Here is a 15,475-nt window from a genome sequence, read left to right on the forward strand (position 1 = left end):
TGTCTGTCCGTCCGTCCGTCCCTGGGTCTGGGGGAGGGGAGGACAGTCACTCCAAGGGTCCATCCTGGGTCATGGCCAGGGAGGTCGGAGTTGGGGGTTGAGGGTCGGGGGTCATGCTGGGGGTTTGGGGTCGTGGTGGGGGTCGGGGGTCAGGGGTCAGAGGGGGGATGGGGGAAACTCACTCACAGGGTTCATCCTGGGTCATGGCCAGGGAGGTCAGGCTTGGGGGTCGGGGGTCGTACTGGGGGTTGGGGCTCGTACTGGGGTTTGGGGGTCGGGGGTCGTGCTGGGGGTCAGGGGTCAGAGGGGGGATGAGTTGGGGGTAGACTCACCCAGAGGGTCTATGGTGGGTCATGGCCAGGGAGGTCAGACCTGGGGGTTGGGGGTCGGGGGTCGTGCTGGGGGTTGGGGGTCGGGGGTCATGCTGGGGGTTGGGGGTCAGGGGTCAGAGGGGGGATGGGGGAAACTCACTCAGATGGTTCATCCTGGGTCATGGCCAGGGAGGTCAGGCCTGGGGGTTGGGGGTCGGGGGTCGTGCTGGGGGTTGGGGGTCGGGGGTCATGCTGGGGGTTGGGGGTCAGGGGTCAGAGGGGGGATGGGGGAAACTCACTCACAGGGTTCATCCTGGGTCATGGCCAGGGAGGTCGGACCTGGGGGTTGGGGGTCGGGGGTCATGCTGGGGGATGGGGGTCGGGGGTCATGCTGGGGGTTGGGGGTCAGGGGTCAGAGGGGGGATGGGGCAAACTCACTCAGACGGTTCATCCTGGGTCATGGCCAGGGAGGTCGGACCTGGGGGTTGGGGGTCGGGGGTCATGCTGGGGGTCGGGGGTCGGGGGTCAGGGGTCAGAGGGGGGATGAGTTGGGGGTAGACTCACCCAGAGGGTCTATGGTGGGTCATGGCCAGGGAGGTCAGACCTGGGGGTTGGGGGTCGGGGGTCGTGCTGGGGGTTGGGGGTCGGGGGTCATGCTGGGGGTTGGGGGTCAGGGGTCAGAGGGGGGATGGGGGAAACTCACTCACAGGGTTCATCCTGGGTCATGGCCAGGGAGGTCGGACCTGGGGGTTGGGGGTCGGGGGTCGTGCTGGGGGTTGGGGGTCGGGGGTCATGCTGGGGGTTGGGGGTCAGGGGTCAGAGGGGGGATGGGGGAAACTCACTGACAGGGTTCATCCTGGGTCATGGCCAGGGAGGTCAGGCCTGGGGGTCGGGGGTCGGGGGTCATGCTGGGGGCCGGGGGTCGGGGGTCAGGGGTCAGAGGGGGGGATGGGGACGGGTTCGACTCACCCAGAGGGTCCATGGTGGGTCATGGCCAGGGAGGTCAGACCTGGGGGTCAGGGGTCGGGGGTCATGCTGGGGGTCGGGGGTCAGGGGTCAGAGGGGGGATGGGGATGGGTTAGACTCACCCAGAGGGTCCATGGTGGGTCATGGCCAGGGAGGTCAGACCTGGGGGTTGGGGGTCGGGGGTCGTGCTGGGGGATGGGGGTCGGGGGTCATGCTGGGGGTCGGGGGTCGGGGGTCAGGGGTCAGAGGGGGGATGGGGACGGGTTCGACTCACCCAGAGGGTCCATGGTGGGTCATGGCCAGGGAGGTCAGACCTGGGGGTTGGGGGTCGGGGGTCATGCTGGGGGTTGGGGGTCAGGGGTCAGAGGGGGGATGGGGGAAACTCACTCACAGGGTTCATCCTGGGTCATGGCCAGGGAGGTCAGACCTGGGGGTCGGGGGTCAGGGGTCAGAGGGGGGGATGGGGATGGCTTAGACTCACCCAGAGGGTCCATGGTGGGTCATGGCCAGGGAGGTCAGACCTGGGGGTCGGGGGTCGGGGGTCGCGCTGGGGGTCAGGGGTCGGGGGTCAGAGGCCGTGGTCGCAGTCCACGTCGCGGCAGATGTACCAGAGGATGACGTAGAGAATGAGGAGGATGGCGAAGATGAAGAGCGCCACGAGCAGCGCCTTGCTGACGGGGGAGATGAGCGCCTGCATGTCCGTGCGTCCGCGCGTGTCCGTCTGTCCCGTCCCCGGGCCCCCCCTCCCCTCCCTCCCTGCAGCAGGAGGAGGAGGAGGAGGAGGAGGAAGGCCGCAGCAGCAGCAGCAGGACGCGCGCGCGCAGGGACGGACGGACGGACGGACAGGCCCAGGGGGGGGAGGGGAGGCCGCAGCTGCGCAGGCGCGGGAGGGCGGGAGCGGGGACGGAGGCCGGGAGGCGCCGGGGACGGGGCGCAGCGCGCGGGAATGGGGGTGCAACGCACGGGAATGTGGGGAGAACTTGGGGTGCAATGCACGGGAATGTGGGGTGCAATTGGGGTGCAATGCACGGGAATGTGGGGTGTAATTGGGGTGCAATGCACGGGAATGTGGGGTGGATTTGGGGTGCAATGCACGGGAATGTGGGGAGGATTTGGGGTGCAATGCATACAATTTTCGGGTGTAATAGGGGTGCAATGGACGGGAAATTGGGGTGCAATTGGGGTGCAATGCATGCAAATGTGGGGTCTATTTGGGGTGCAATGCATGGGAATTAGGGGTGCAATGCATACAATTTTGGGGTGCCATTGGCGTGCAATGCACGGGAATGTGGGTTGGATTTGGGGTGCAATGCATACAATTTTCGGGTGTAATAGGGGTGCAATGGATGGGAAATTGGGGTGCAATTGGGGTGCAATGCAGGGAATGTGGGGTGTAATAGGGGTGCAATGGATGGGAATTTGGGGTGCAATTGGGGTGCAATTGATGGGAATTTGGGGTGCAATTGTGGTGCAATGGATGGGAATTTGAGGTCGATTCGGGGTGCAATGCATACAATTTTGGGGTGCAATTGGCGTGCAATGCACGGGAATGTGTGGTGCAATTGGGGTGCAATGCATGCAAATGAGGGATGCAATGCATACAATTTTGGGGTGCAATTGGCGTGCAATGCACGGGAATGAGGGGTCTATTTGGGGTGCAAAGCACGGGAATGTGGGGTGGATTTGGGGTGCAATGCATGCAAATGAGGGGTCTATTTGGGGTGCAATGCATGGGAATGTGGGGTGCAATTGCGGTGCAATGCACGGGAATGTGGGGTGTAATTCGGGTGCAATGCACGGGAATGTGGGGTGGACTTGGGGTGCAATGCATGGAAGTGTGGGGTGGATTTGAGGTGCAATGCATGGGAATTTGGGGTGCAATTAGAGTGCCATGGATGAAAATGTAGGACGGATTTGGGGTGCAATGGATGGAAATTTGGGGTGCAATTGTCGTGCAATGGATGGGAATTTGGGGTGCAATTGGCGTGCAAAGCAGACAAATTGGAGATGTATTAGGGGTGCAATAGATATGAATTTGGGGTGCATTTGGGGTGCAATGCATGCAAATTTGGGGTGGATTTGGGGTGCAATGGATGGAAATTTGAAGGAAAATTGGGGTGCAATGCATGAGAATTAGGGGTGGATTTGGGGTGCAATGGATGGGAATTTGCGGTGAATTCGGAGTGCAATGCATGGGAATTTGGGGAGCATTGGGGGTACAGTGCACACAAATTGGAGATGTATTTGGAGTGCAACACATGGGAATGTCGGGTGAATTTGGAGTGCAATGTATAGAATTTTGAGGTGCATTTGGGGTGCAATGCATGAGAATTTAGGGTGCAATTGTGGTGCTATGTATGCAAATGTGGGGTTTATTTGGGGTGCAGTGGATGGGAATTTGGGGTGCTATTGGGGAGCAATGGATGGAAATGTAGGGTAGATTTGGGGTACAATGCATGCAAACTGGGGGTTCAATGCACACAATTTTGGGGTGTAATCGTGGTGCAATGGTTGGAAATTTGGGGTTTTATTGCGTTGCAATGCATGGGAGTTTGGGGTGTATTTGGGGTGCAATGCATGCAAATTAGGGGTGTATTTGGGGTGCAATGCATACAATTTTGAGGTGTATTTGGGGGTGCAATGCATGGGAATTTGGGGTGCAATTGGGGTTGCAATGGGAGTGCAACACATACAATTTTGGGGTGTATTAGGGGTGCAATGCATGGGAATTCGGGGTGCAATTGGGGTGCAATGCATGAAAATAGGGGTGCAATGCATACAGTTTTGGGGTGTATTTGGGGTGCAATGGATGGGAATTTGGGGTGCACTTGCGGTGCAATGCATGCAGATTTGGGGTGCAATGCGACACAGGTCTGGCGGGTGCGGGAGGCCCCATTGCGAGGCTCCCGGGACGGGCTTGGGGTGCAGGGAGCAGGATTTCCCGCGCAGCAGCTGACCCTGGGGGGAGGTCAGGGGGCGTGGCCTCCCCAGCCAGCACCGCCCAGCCCGGGGGGCGTGGCCTACGCTGGACAGGGGCGTGGCCTGGCGCTCGCTGGCGCGTGTGGGCGTGGCCTGGCGGGTGTGGGCGTGGCCTGGGCTCTCTCTGGCGGCCGTGGGCGTGGCCTGGCGCGCGCTGGCGGGTGTGGGCGTGGCCTGGGCGCTCCCTGGCGGGCGTGGGCGTGGCCTGGCGGGTGTGGGGGTGGCCTGGCGGCTGTGGGCGTGGCCTGGGGCTCCCTGGTGGGTGTGGGCGTGGCCTGGCGCGCGTGGGCGGGTATGGGCGTGGTCTGGCGGCTGTGGGCGTGGCCTGGGCTCTCGCTGGCGGGTGTGGGCGTGGCCTGGCGCGCGCTGGCGGGTGTGGGCGTGGCCTGGGCTCTCTCTGGCGGGTGTGGGCGTGGCCTGGGCTCTCTCTGGCGGGTGTGGGCGTGGCCTGGGCTCTCTCTGGCGGGTGTGGGCGTGGCCTGGGCTCTCTCTGGCGGCCGTGGGCGTGGCCTGGCGCGCGCTGGCGGGTGTGGGCGTGGCCTGGGCGCTCCCTGGCGGGCGTGGGCGTGGCCTGGCGGGTGTGGGGGTGGCCTGGCGGCTGTGGGCGTGGCCTGGGGCTCCCTGGTGGGTGTGGGCGTGGCCTGGCGCGCGTGGGCGGGTATGGGCGTGGTCTGGCGGCTGTGGGCGTGGCCTGGGCTCTCGCTGGCGGGTGTGGGCGTGGCCTGGCGCGCGCTGGCGGGTGTGGGCGTGGCCTGGGCTCTCTCTGGCGGGTGTGGGCGTGGCCTGGGCTCTCTCTGGCGGGTGTGGGCGTGGCCTGGGCTCTCTCTGGCGGGTGTGGGCGTGGCTTGGGCTCTCTGGCGGGGGTGGGCGTGGCCTGGCGGTTGTGGGCGTGGCCTGGCGTTCGCTGGCGGGTGTGGGCGTGGCCTGGGCGCTCCCTGGCGGGTGTGGGCGTGGCCTGGCGCGCGTGGGCGGCTGTGGGCGTGGCCTGGGCTCTCGCTGGCGGGTGTGGGCGTGGCCTGGGCGCTCGCTGGCGGGTGTGGGCGTGGCCTGGCGGGTGTGGGCGGCTGTGGGCGTGGCCTGGGCTCTCTCTGGCGGGTGTGGGCGTGGCCAGGCGCGCGTGGGCGGGTGTGGGCGTGGCCTGGGTTCTCTCTGGCGGGTGTGGGCGTGGCCTGGCGCTCGCTGGCGGGTGTGGGCGTGGCTTGGGCTCTCCCTGGCGGGTGTGGGCGTGGCCTGGCGGGTGTGGGCGTGGCCTGGGCTCTCGCTGGCGGCTGTGGGCGTGGCTTGGGCTCTCCCTGGCGGCTGTGGGCGTGGCTTGGGCTCTCCGTGGCGGGTGTGGGCGTGGCCTGGCGCGCGTGGGCGGGCGTGGGCGTGGCCTGGGCGCTCCCTGGCGGCCGTGGGCGTGGCCTGGCGGCCGTGGGCGTGCCCTGGGCTCTCCCTGGCGGCTGTGGGCGTGGCTTGGGCTCTCCCTGGCGGCTGTGGGCGTGGCCTGGCGCTCGCTGGCGGGTGTGGGCGTGGCCTGGCGCTCCATGGCGGGTGTGGGCGTGGTCTGGCGGGTGTGGGCGTGGCCTGGGCTCTCGCTGGCGGGTGTGGGCGTGGCCTGGGCTCTCGCTGGCGGGTGTGGGCGTGGCCTGGCGCTCGCTGGCGGGTGTGGGCGTGGCCTGGGCGCTCGCTGGCGGCCGTGGGCGTGGCCTGGCGGCCGTGGGCGTGGCCGGGGGCGTGGCCCGCGGCGGAAGCGGCCTGGGCCGGGCGGGAGGATGCGCGCGCCGCCGCCGCTCGCGCTGTCGCTGCTGCTGCTGCTGCTGCTGCCGGGTGAGCGCGGGGTCGCGCCGGGGTCGCGCCGGGGTCGCGCCGGGGTCGCGGGCGTCGCGGGGGTCGCGCCGGGGTCGCGGGGGTCGCGCGCGCGGGGGTTTTCGGGGGGAATCGGCGCGCGGGGGAGGGGCGAGGCGCGCAGTGCGCAGGCGCGGGCGCCGCCCGGGCGCGGCCGCGCGTCACGCGCCGGAAGGGGCGGGGCGAAGGCCTCTGATGGGCGTTTGACACCGGAAGGGGCGGGATGAAGGCTGTTGATGGGCGTTTGACACCGGAAGGGGCGGGACGAAGGCGCCAAAAGCGTCTCAGAGACCGGAAGGGGCGGGACGAAGGCTGTTGACGGCTCTGTGACACCGGAAGGGGCGGGACGAAGGCGTCTGATGGATCTCAGACGCCGGAAGGGGCGGGACGAAGGCGCTGGAGACGTGTCTGGCGCCGGAAGGGGCGGGATTACAGCCCCGGGGGCTTCTTCCGGGTCCCCAGCCTCGCCATCCCATAATAACACTCCATAGACGCCCCATCCGGGTCCCTAGCAACGGCATCCCATAATAACAGTCCCTGGACACTCAGGCCCGTCCTCATCCGGGTCCCTAGCAACGGCATCCCATAATACCAGGCTCTAGACACTCAGGCCCGTCCTCATCCGGGTCCCTAGCAACGCCATCCCATAATACTAGTCCTGAGACTCTCAGGCCCGTCCTCATCCGGGTCCCTACCCACGGCATCCCATAATAACAGTCCCTGGACACTGAGGCCCGTCCTCATCCGGGTCCCTAGCAACGCCATCCCATAATAACAGTCCCTGGCCGTCCTCATCCGGGTCCCTAGCAACGGCATCCCATAATAACACTCCATAGACGCCCCATCTGGGTCCCTACCAACGGCATCCCATAATAACAGTCCCTGGACGCCCAGGCCCGTCCTCATCCGGGTCCCTAGCAACGCCATCCCATAATACTAGTCCCATAATACTAGTCCTCAGACACTAGGGCCCGTCCTCATCCGGGTCCCTGGACGCCCCATCTGGGTCCCTAGCAACTGCATCCCATAATACCAGTCTCTAGAAACCCAGGCCCGTCCTCATCCGGGTCCCTGGACACTGAGGCCCGTCCTCATCCGGGTCCCTGGACACTGAGGCCCGTCCTCATCCGGGTCCCTAGCATCGCCATCCCATAATACTAGTCTCTAGACACCCAGGCCGGTCCTCATCTGGGTCCCTGCACGCCCCATCTGGGTCCCTAGCAACGGCATCCCATAATAACACTCCATAGACGCCCCATCTGGGTTCCTAGCAACGCCATCCCATAATAACAGTCCCTGGACACCCAGGCCCGTCCTCATCCAGGTCCCTAGCAACGGCATCCCATAATACTAGTCCTGAGACACTGAGGCCTGTCCTCATCCGGGTCCCTGGACGCCCCATCTGGGTCCTTAGTAACGGCATCCCATAATACTACTCTCTAGACACCCAGGCCCGTCCTCATCCGGGTCCCTAGCAACGGCATCCCATAATAATAGCCCCTGGACACTCAGGCCCGTCCTCATCCGGGTCCCTAGCAACGGCATCCCATAATAATAGCCCCTGGACACTCAGGCCCGTCCTCATCCGGGTCCCTGGACACGGAGGCCCGTCCTCATCCTGGTCGCCTAGCAACCGGGTACCTGGGGGGGTCTGCGGCCTCCTGGTCGCCTAGCAACCATGCACCGGGGCATTTCCAGCATCCTGGTCGCCTAGCAACAAGGTTCCTTAGCAACCATGCATGGGGGGGGGGGATTTCCAGCATCCTGGTTGCCTAGCAACCGGGTACCTGGGGGGTCTGCGGCCTCCTGGTCGCCTAGCAACCATGCACCGGGGCATTTCCAGCATCCTGGTCGCCTAGCAACAAGGTTCCTTAGCAACCATGCATGGGGGGATTTCCAGCATCCTGGTTGCCTAGCAACCGGGTACCTGGGGGAGTCTGCGGCCTCCTGGTCGCCTAGCAACCATGCATCGGGGGATTTCCAGCATCCTGGTCGCCTAGCAACAAGGTTCCTTAGCAACCAGGCCTCTGGGGGGGGGTCCTGAGCATCCTGGTTGCCTAGCAACCGGGCTCCCCAGCACCTGAGGCCTCTCTGCACGTTGTGACGGCGATGGTGGATCGTGATCGACTGTTTGTCTCTTTCTCTCTCTCTCTGTGTCTTTTCCCCCAGAGGGAAGGTTCCAGAAACCCACGGCCGCCCCCAAGAAGCCAGGGGATGATTTCGACCTGAGCGACGCCCTGGACGGAGGAGATGAAGGCCGGGGAGGAGGAGGAGGAGGAGGAGGAGGAGGAGGTGAGGATGGACTGAGCTCCCCAGCACCCTGGGATGGACTGAGCTCCCCAGCACCCAGAGAAGGACTGAGCTCCCCAGCACCCTGGGATGGATTGAGCTCCCCACTACTCTTGGAGGACTGAGCTCCCCAGCACCCTGGGATGGACTGAGCTCCCCAGCACCCAGGGATGGACTGAGCTCCCCAGCACCCAGGGAAGGACTGAGCTCCCCAGCACCCAGGGTGCTCAGCCTGGATACTCTGACAGCCTCTCTGTGTTTCTCTTGCAGGGGATGACTTCGATCTCCAGGACGCCCTGGGCGGCGGTGAGTCCGTCCGTCTGTCCGTCTGTTCCTCGCTGGGGCGGGCGCTGGGGCGCTCAGTCCTCCCCCTGAGGGAGGACTCCTTCCCCAGGTGCTGAGATCTCGGTCCCAGTCCCCTGGGTGGTGCTGAGTGTTAAGTACTCCCACCAGCACCCCGAGCCAAGGTGCTGGGATCGAAGTCCTCCTCGGACCGACCCCACGGGGGTGGGTACTGGGAACACAGTAGTCCCATCATGAGCACCTCAAGCATAAGCCCTGGGGCCCCAAATCCTCAACTGGGTGCTGGGCGTTAAGTACTCCCGGCGCCAAGTATATCTGTGAGCTTTGGGGTGCTGGGAACCGAGTCATCAGGGGGAGTGCGAGCACAGCAGTGTTCTATCAGGCAGTTGGGTGGGTGGGTGCTGGGTGCTAAGTTCTCCTTGTTGCTGGGCATTAAGTATTCTTGGGTAGTGGGTGCTTGGTAAGTATTCACGGGTGCTGGGTGCTCAGTACACCTTGTTGGTGGGTATTAAGTATTCTTGGGTGCTCAGTACTTTCTAGGGTTGTATTTAGTCTTTTTGGGTGCTGGGTGTTAAGAACTCCCGGATGCTGGGTGTTAAGTACTCCCCGTCGGTGGGTATTGCATTCTTGGGTGCTGGGTGTTAAGTACTCCCTGGGGCTGTATTTAGTATTTTTGGGTACTGGGTGCTAAGTCCTCTTTTGGGTGCTGGGTGCTCAGTACTCCCGATTGGTGGGTATTTAGCACTTTGGGTGCTGGGTGTTAAGTACCCTCGTTGGTTGGTATTGTATTCTTGGGTGCTGGGTGCTCAGTACTCTTTTTGGGGTGCTGGGTGCTCAGTACTTCCTGTCGGGGTGCTGGGTGCTCAGTACTCCTTGTCGGTGGGTATTAAGTATTCTTGGGTGCTGGGTGTTAAGTACTCCTTGCTCGTGGGTAAGTATTCTTCGGGTGCTGGGGGCTCAGTACTCCTTAGGGGTGCTGGGTGTTAAGTACTCCATGCGGGCTGTATTTTTGAGTACTTGGGTGCTGGGTGTTAAGTACTCCCGGGTGCTGCGCACTCAGTACTCCCTGGGGCTGTATTTAGCATTGTTGGGTGCTGGGTGTTAAGTACTCCCGGGTGCTGGGTGTTTAGTACTCCCTGGGCTGTATTTAGTATTTTGGGTGCTGGGTGTTAAGTACTCCCGGGTGCTGCGCGCTCAGTCCCCCGTGTCCCCCCAGGCGACCCCGCCCCGCCGCCCGCCCCGCCGCGGCCCGCCCCGCAGCCCGGAAGTTCCGGTGAGTGGAGGCCCCGCCCCCGCCCCTGGCCCCGCCGCGCTCCCGGCGTGCCTCGCGGCCGCGCTCACCCCCCCCCCCCCCCCCCCCCCGCAGGCGGATTCTCCGACCGGGACCTGACGGACGGCGCGGGCGGCGCGCAGGAGGAAGGTGCGCCACTGCGCATGCGCGAAAATCCCCATAGAGCAACTGCGCATGCGCGAAAATCCCATAGTGCAAGTGCGCATGCGCGGAAAATCCCCATAGAGCAACTGCGCATGCGCGGAAAATCCCCTAGTGCAACTGCGCATGCGCGAAAATCCCCATAGAGCAACTGCGCATGCGCGGAAAATCCCCATAGATTAACTGCGCATGCGCGAAAATCCCCATAGATTAACTGCGCATGCGCGAAAATCCCCATAGATTAACTGCGCATGCGCGAAAATCCCCATAGAGCAACTGCGCATGCGCGAAAAATCCCATAGAGCAACTGCGCATGCGCGAAAAATCCCATAGTGCAAGTGCGCATGCGCGGAAAATCCCCCTCCCCCCCATAGAGACTGCGCATGCGCGGAAAATCCCATAGAGACAGTGCGCATGCGCGGAAAATCCCATAGTGCAACTGCGCATGCGCGGAAAATCCCATAGTGCTACTGCGCATGCGCGGAAAATCCCCATAGAGCAACTGCGCATGGGCGGAAAGTCCCGTAGTGCAAGTGCGCATGCGCGGAAAATCCCCCTCCCCCCCCCCCCATAGAGACTGCGCATGCGCGGAAAACCTCCTAGAGCAAGTGCGCATGCGCGGAAAACTCCCATAGAGACAGCGCGCGAGTGTCAGACTGAGTAGAGTGCCCTGCGCATGCGTGAGACGGAGTCAAAAAACACGGCGTAGAAGGAGCTGCGCATGCGTGGGAGCGAGGAGCAAGTACCGCGCATGCGTCAGCTCGAGTAACCCTGAGCGCAGTGCCCTGCGCATGCGTCAGACTGCGTAGAACGCGCTGCGCATGCGCGGGGCGGAGGGTCACGAAGTGCGCAGGCGCGGATCTGAGGGCCGGCCTGCGCGCTGCGCATGCGCGGGGTGGGGAGGGGGGGGGGTGTGTGTGGGGACTGAGTGCGCGCATGCGCGGTGCGGGGTCTGGGTCTGTCTCTGCGCTGCGCGCATGCGCGGTGGGGGGTGTGTGTCTGGGTCTGGGCTGCGCGCATGCGCGGTGGGGGGGCCTGTCTCTGTGTCTGGGCTGCGCGCATGCGCACCTGCGCGCTGCGCCCTGGCGCTGACCCCTGACCCCCCCCCGACCCCTGACCCCCGCAGGGCCCGCGCAGGGCGTGGTGCCCGGGGTGGTGGGCGCCGTGCTGGTGGCCGTGGCCGGCGCCGTCTCCAGCTTCGTCGCCTTCCAGAAGAAGAAGCTGTGCTTCCAGCAGCGCGGTGAGCGGGGGGCCTGGAAACGGTCGTTGGTGGGGTTGGGGGGCCTGGAAACTCTCATGAAGGGCTCTGGGGGGCCTGGAAACTCTCATTTGGGATAGAAGGGGGCCTGGAAACTCTCATGGGGTGGGTGGGGGCCTTGAAACTGTCATCTGGGGTGGGTGGGGGGCCTGGAAACCCTCAATGGGAGGGGTTGGGGGGCCTGGAAACGGTCATTAGAGAAGGTTGGGGGGCCTTGAAACTCTCATTAGGGGGCTCTGGGGGGCCTTGAAACGGTCATCTGGGGATGGAGGGGGGCCTGGAAACTCTCATGAAGGGCTCTGGGGGGCCTGGAAACTCTCATTTGGGATGAAAGGGGAGCCTGGAAAGTCTCATTGGAGGGCTTGGGGGACCGGGAAACCCTCAATGGGAGGGTTGGGGGGCCTGGAAACGGTCATTAGAGAAGATTCGAGGGGCCTGGAAACTCTCATTACTGGCTCTGGGGAGCCTTGAAACCCTCATTAGGGGCTCAGGGGGGCCTTCAAACTCTCATTTGGGATGAAAGGGGAGCCTGGAAACTCTCATTGGTGGGGTTGGGGGGCCTTGAAACTCTCATTAGGGGCTCTGGGGGGCCTTGAAACGGTCATCTGGGGATGAAGGGGGGGCCTTGAAACTCTCATTAGGGGCTTTGGGGGGCCTTGAAACGGTCATCTGGGGGATGAAGGGGGGCCTGGAAACTCCCATTGGAGGGCTTGGGGGGCCTGGAAACTCTCATGAAGGGTTCTGGGGTGCCTTCAAACTCTCATTTGGGATGAAAGGGGAGCCTGGAAAGTCTCATTGGAGGGCTTGGGGGGCCTGGAAACCCTCAATGGGAGGGGTTGGGGGGCCTGGAAACGGTCATTAGAGAAGATTCGAGGGGCCTGGAAACTCTCATTACTGGCTCTGGGGAGCCTTGAAACCCTCATTAGGGGCTCAGGGGGGCCTTCAAACTCTCATTTGGGATGAAAGGGGAGCCTGGAAACTCTCATTGGTGGGGTTGGGGGGCCTTGAAACTCTCATTAGGGGCTCTGGGGGGCCTTGAAACGGTCATCTGGGGATGAAGGGGGGGCCTTGAAACTCTCATTAGGGGCTTTGGGGGGCCTTGAAACGGTCATCTGGGGATGAAGGGGGGCCTGGAAACTCCCATTGGAGGGCTTGGGGGGCCTGGAAACTCTCATGAAGGGTTCTGGGGTGCCTTCAAACTCTCATTTGGGATGAAAGGGGAGCCTGGAAAGTCTCATTGGAGGGCTTGGGGGGCCTGGAAACCCTCAATGGGAGGGGTTGGGGGGCCTGGAAACGGTCATTAGAGAAGGTTGGGGGGCCTGGAAACTCTCATTACTGGCTCTGGGGAGCCTTGAAACTCTCATTAGGGGCTCAGGGGGGCCTTCAAACTCTCACTTGGGATGAAAGGGGAGCCTGGAAACTCTCATTGGGGATAGAAGGGGGCCTGGAAACTCTCATTGGTGGGTTTGGGGGGGGCTTGAAACTCTCATTAGGGGCTTTGGGGGGCCTGGAAACGGTCATTAGAGAAGGTTGGGGGGCCTGGAAACTCTCATTACTGGCTCTGGGGAGCCTTGAAACTCTCATTAGGGGCTCAGGGGGGCCTTCAAACTCTCACTTGGGATGAAAGGGGAGCCTGGAAACTCTCATTGGGGATAGAAGGGGGCCTGGAAACTCTCATTGGTGGGTTTGGGGGGGGCTTGAAACTCTCATTAGGGGCTTTGGGGGGCCTGGAAACGGTCGTTGGAAGGGTTGGGGGGCCTGGAAATTCTCATTACGGATAAAAGGGGGCCTGGGAACTCCCATTGGCGGGGTTGGGGGGCCTGGAAACCCTCATGAAGGGCTCTGGGGGGCCTGGAAACTCTCATTTGGGATAGAAGGGGGCCTGGAAACTCTCATTGGAGGGTTTGGGGCGCCTGGAAACCCTCATGAAGGGCTCTGGGGGGCCTGGAAACTCTCATTTGGGATGGGAGACGGCCTTGAAAGTCTCACTTGGGAGTTGGGGAGCCTTGAAACTCATTCCTGGGGCTGCATAGGGGGAGCCTGGAAACCCTCACCTGCGGGTTGGGGCGCCTTGCAACTCTCATTGGGAGCTCTGGGGGGGACTGGAAACTCTCATTTGGGATACAAGGGGGGCCTTGAAACTCATTGTGGGGGGGGTTAGGGGGCCTGGAAACTCATTACAGGCTCTGGGGGGACTTCAAACTCTCATGAGGGGGCTCTAGGGGGGGGCCTGGAAACTCTCATGGGGTGGGTGGGGGGCCTAGAAACCCTCATTTGGGATGGGAGAGGGCCTTGAAAGTCTCACCTGGGGGTTGGGGCGCCTTGAAACTCATTCCTGGGGTTGCATGGGGAGCCTAGAAACTCTCACCTCCAGTGGGGGAGCCTTGAAACTGTCACCTGGGGTTTGGGGCGCCTTGAAACTGCCGTGTCTGCGCCTCACCCGCCCGGCCTCCCCCCCCAGGCCTCCGCGCCCCGGCCTCCTCCTGCTCCCGCCAGCGCCTGCGGCCGCTCCCATGATGCCCCGCGCCCGCACTAACGCGCCTCGGCCTCCGCTAACGCCCGCTTGGCTCCAGGTCTGTCCGTCCGTCCGTCCTGACCTCCCTCCTCCTCCTCCCCCCCCCCTTCCTTCCCCCCCTTTTTCCAGATGCGTCGGCCCAGGTCTGAGGGTCACGGCCTCCGCCTGTGACCTCTGACCCCTCCTGACCTGCGACCCCCGACCTGACCCCCTCCACCCACCACCTGGCTTTGGTTTCATCCCAACAACTGGGCCTCGAATCCTGGGCCTCCAACGTGTCGGCCTCCACCGGGGCCTCGGCCTCCAATCCCAGGCCTCAGGCTTCAGCCTCCACCCTAGGCCTCAGGCCTCAGCCTCCACATTAGGCCTCGGCCTTCAGTCCCAGGCCTCAGCCTCCATTCTAGGCCTCAAGCCTCGGCCTCCAATCACAGGCCTCAGGCTTCAGCCTCCAATACCAGGCCTCAGGCTTCGGCCTCCAACCTAGGCCTGGGCCTCCAATACCAGGCCTCAGGCTTCAGCCTCCACTCTAGGCCTCAGGCTTCGGCCTCCACCCTAGGCCTGGGCCTCCAATCACAGGCCTCAGGCTTCAGCCTCTACACCAGGCCTCAGGCTTCAGCCTCCAATCCTAGGCCTCAGGCCTCAGCCTCCACCCTAGGCCTCAGCCTCCATTTTAGGCCTCAGCCTCCAATCCCAGGCCTCAGGCTTCGGCCTCCAATCCCAGGCCTCAGGCTTCAGCCTCCACTCTAGGCCTCAGGCTTCAGCCTCCAATCCCAGGCCTCAGGCTTCGGCCTCCACCCTAGGCCTCAGGCTTCAGCCTCCAATCCCAGGCCTCAGGCTTCGGCCTCCACCCTAGGCCTCAGGCTTCAGCCTCCACCCTAGGCCTCAGGCTTCAGCCTCCACACCAGGCCTCAGGCTTCGGCCTCCACTTTAGGCCTCAGGCTTCAGCCTCCAATCCCAGGCCTCAGGCTTCGGCCTCCACCCTAGGCCTGGGCCTCCGCTCCCAGGCCTCCCCCCTCGGCCTCCAGCTCTCGCCTTTTGGTATAACCATAAAAGTGGCTTGACCTCTGACCTCCGCCTCGGCTCCTTTGTTCACTGTGGGGAGGGGCGGGGCGGGGGGGGTCAGGGGTCAAGCTCTGGCGGGGGGTCACGGGGTGGTGGAGTTTCTAGAACGTTCTCTCTGCCCATCCGTCCCACCCCCCCATCTGTCCGTCTGTCCAGGGAGGTCAGGGGTCGCAGGGACAGGTTGGGGAAACTGAGGCACAGGTCCACATCCGGGCCTCCACACCCTGGCCTCCACTTCCTGGCCTCCACATCCTGGCCTCCACATCCTGGCCTCCACTTCCTGGCCTCCACTTCCTGGCCTCCACATCTGGGCCTCCCCATCCTGGCCTCCCCATCCTGGCCTCCCCATCCTGGCCTCCACATCCTGGCCTCCCCATCTGGGCCTCCACTTCCTGGCCTCCACATCCGGGCCTCCCCATCCTGGCCTCCACATCCGGGCCTCCACATCCTGGCCTCCACTTCCTGGCCTCCACATCCGGGCCTCCCCATCCGGGCCTCCACATCCTGGCCTCCACTTCCTGGCCTCCACATCC

At 63.6% G+C, this 15,475-nt stretch overlaps 1 protein-coding gene across 4 annotated transcripts; it reads left to right on the top strand.

Annotated features, from left to right (window-relative positions):
• The first annotated feature begins 5,976 nt into the window (after nucleotides 1-5,976).
• On the top strand, nucleotides 5,977-14,948 carry Cd99 (CD99 molecule (Xg blood group)). 4 transcript variants are annotated; one of them, XM_042673525.1, is made up of 6 exons: nucleotides 5,977-6,064; nucleotides 8,249-8,375; nucleotides 8,643-8,678; nucleotides 10,042-10,095; nucleotides 11,234-11,347; nucleotides 14,010-14,948. In XM_042673525.1, the coding sequence occupies exons 1-6, from the start codon at nucleotides 6,011-6,013 to the stop codon at nucleotides 14,027-14,029; spliced, it is 405 nt and encodes a 134-aa protein (XP_042529459.1). In that variant the 5' UTR covers nucleotides 5,977-6,010; the 3' UTR covers nucleotides 14,030-14,948. The 4 variants fall into 4 exon arrangements, with proteins under 4 accessions (XP_042529459.1, XP_042529455.1, XP_042529458.1 ...); XM_042673521.1 differs by lacking the exon at nucleotides 14,010-14,948 and adding an exon at nucleotides 13,827-13,998; XM_042673524.1 differs by lacking the exon at nucleotides 14,010-14,948 and adding an exon at nucleotides 13,827-13,998 and having other exon boundaries at nucleotides 8,249-8,372.
• Nucleotides 14,949-15,475: the final 527 nt, after the last annotated feature.

Source organism: Dipodomys spectabilis, unplaced genomic scaffold (assembly GCF_019054845.1).
Source record: "Dipodomys spectabilis isolate Male_0828 unplaced genomic scaffold, ASM1905484v1 ptg000907l, whole genome shotgun sequence".
NCBI lineage: Eukaryota > Metazoa > Chordata > Mammalia > Rodentia > Heteromyidae > Dipodomys > Dipodomys spectabilis.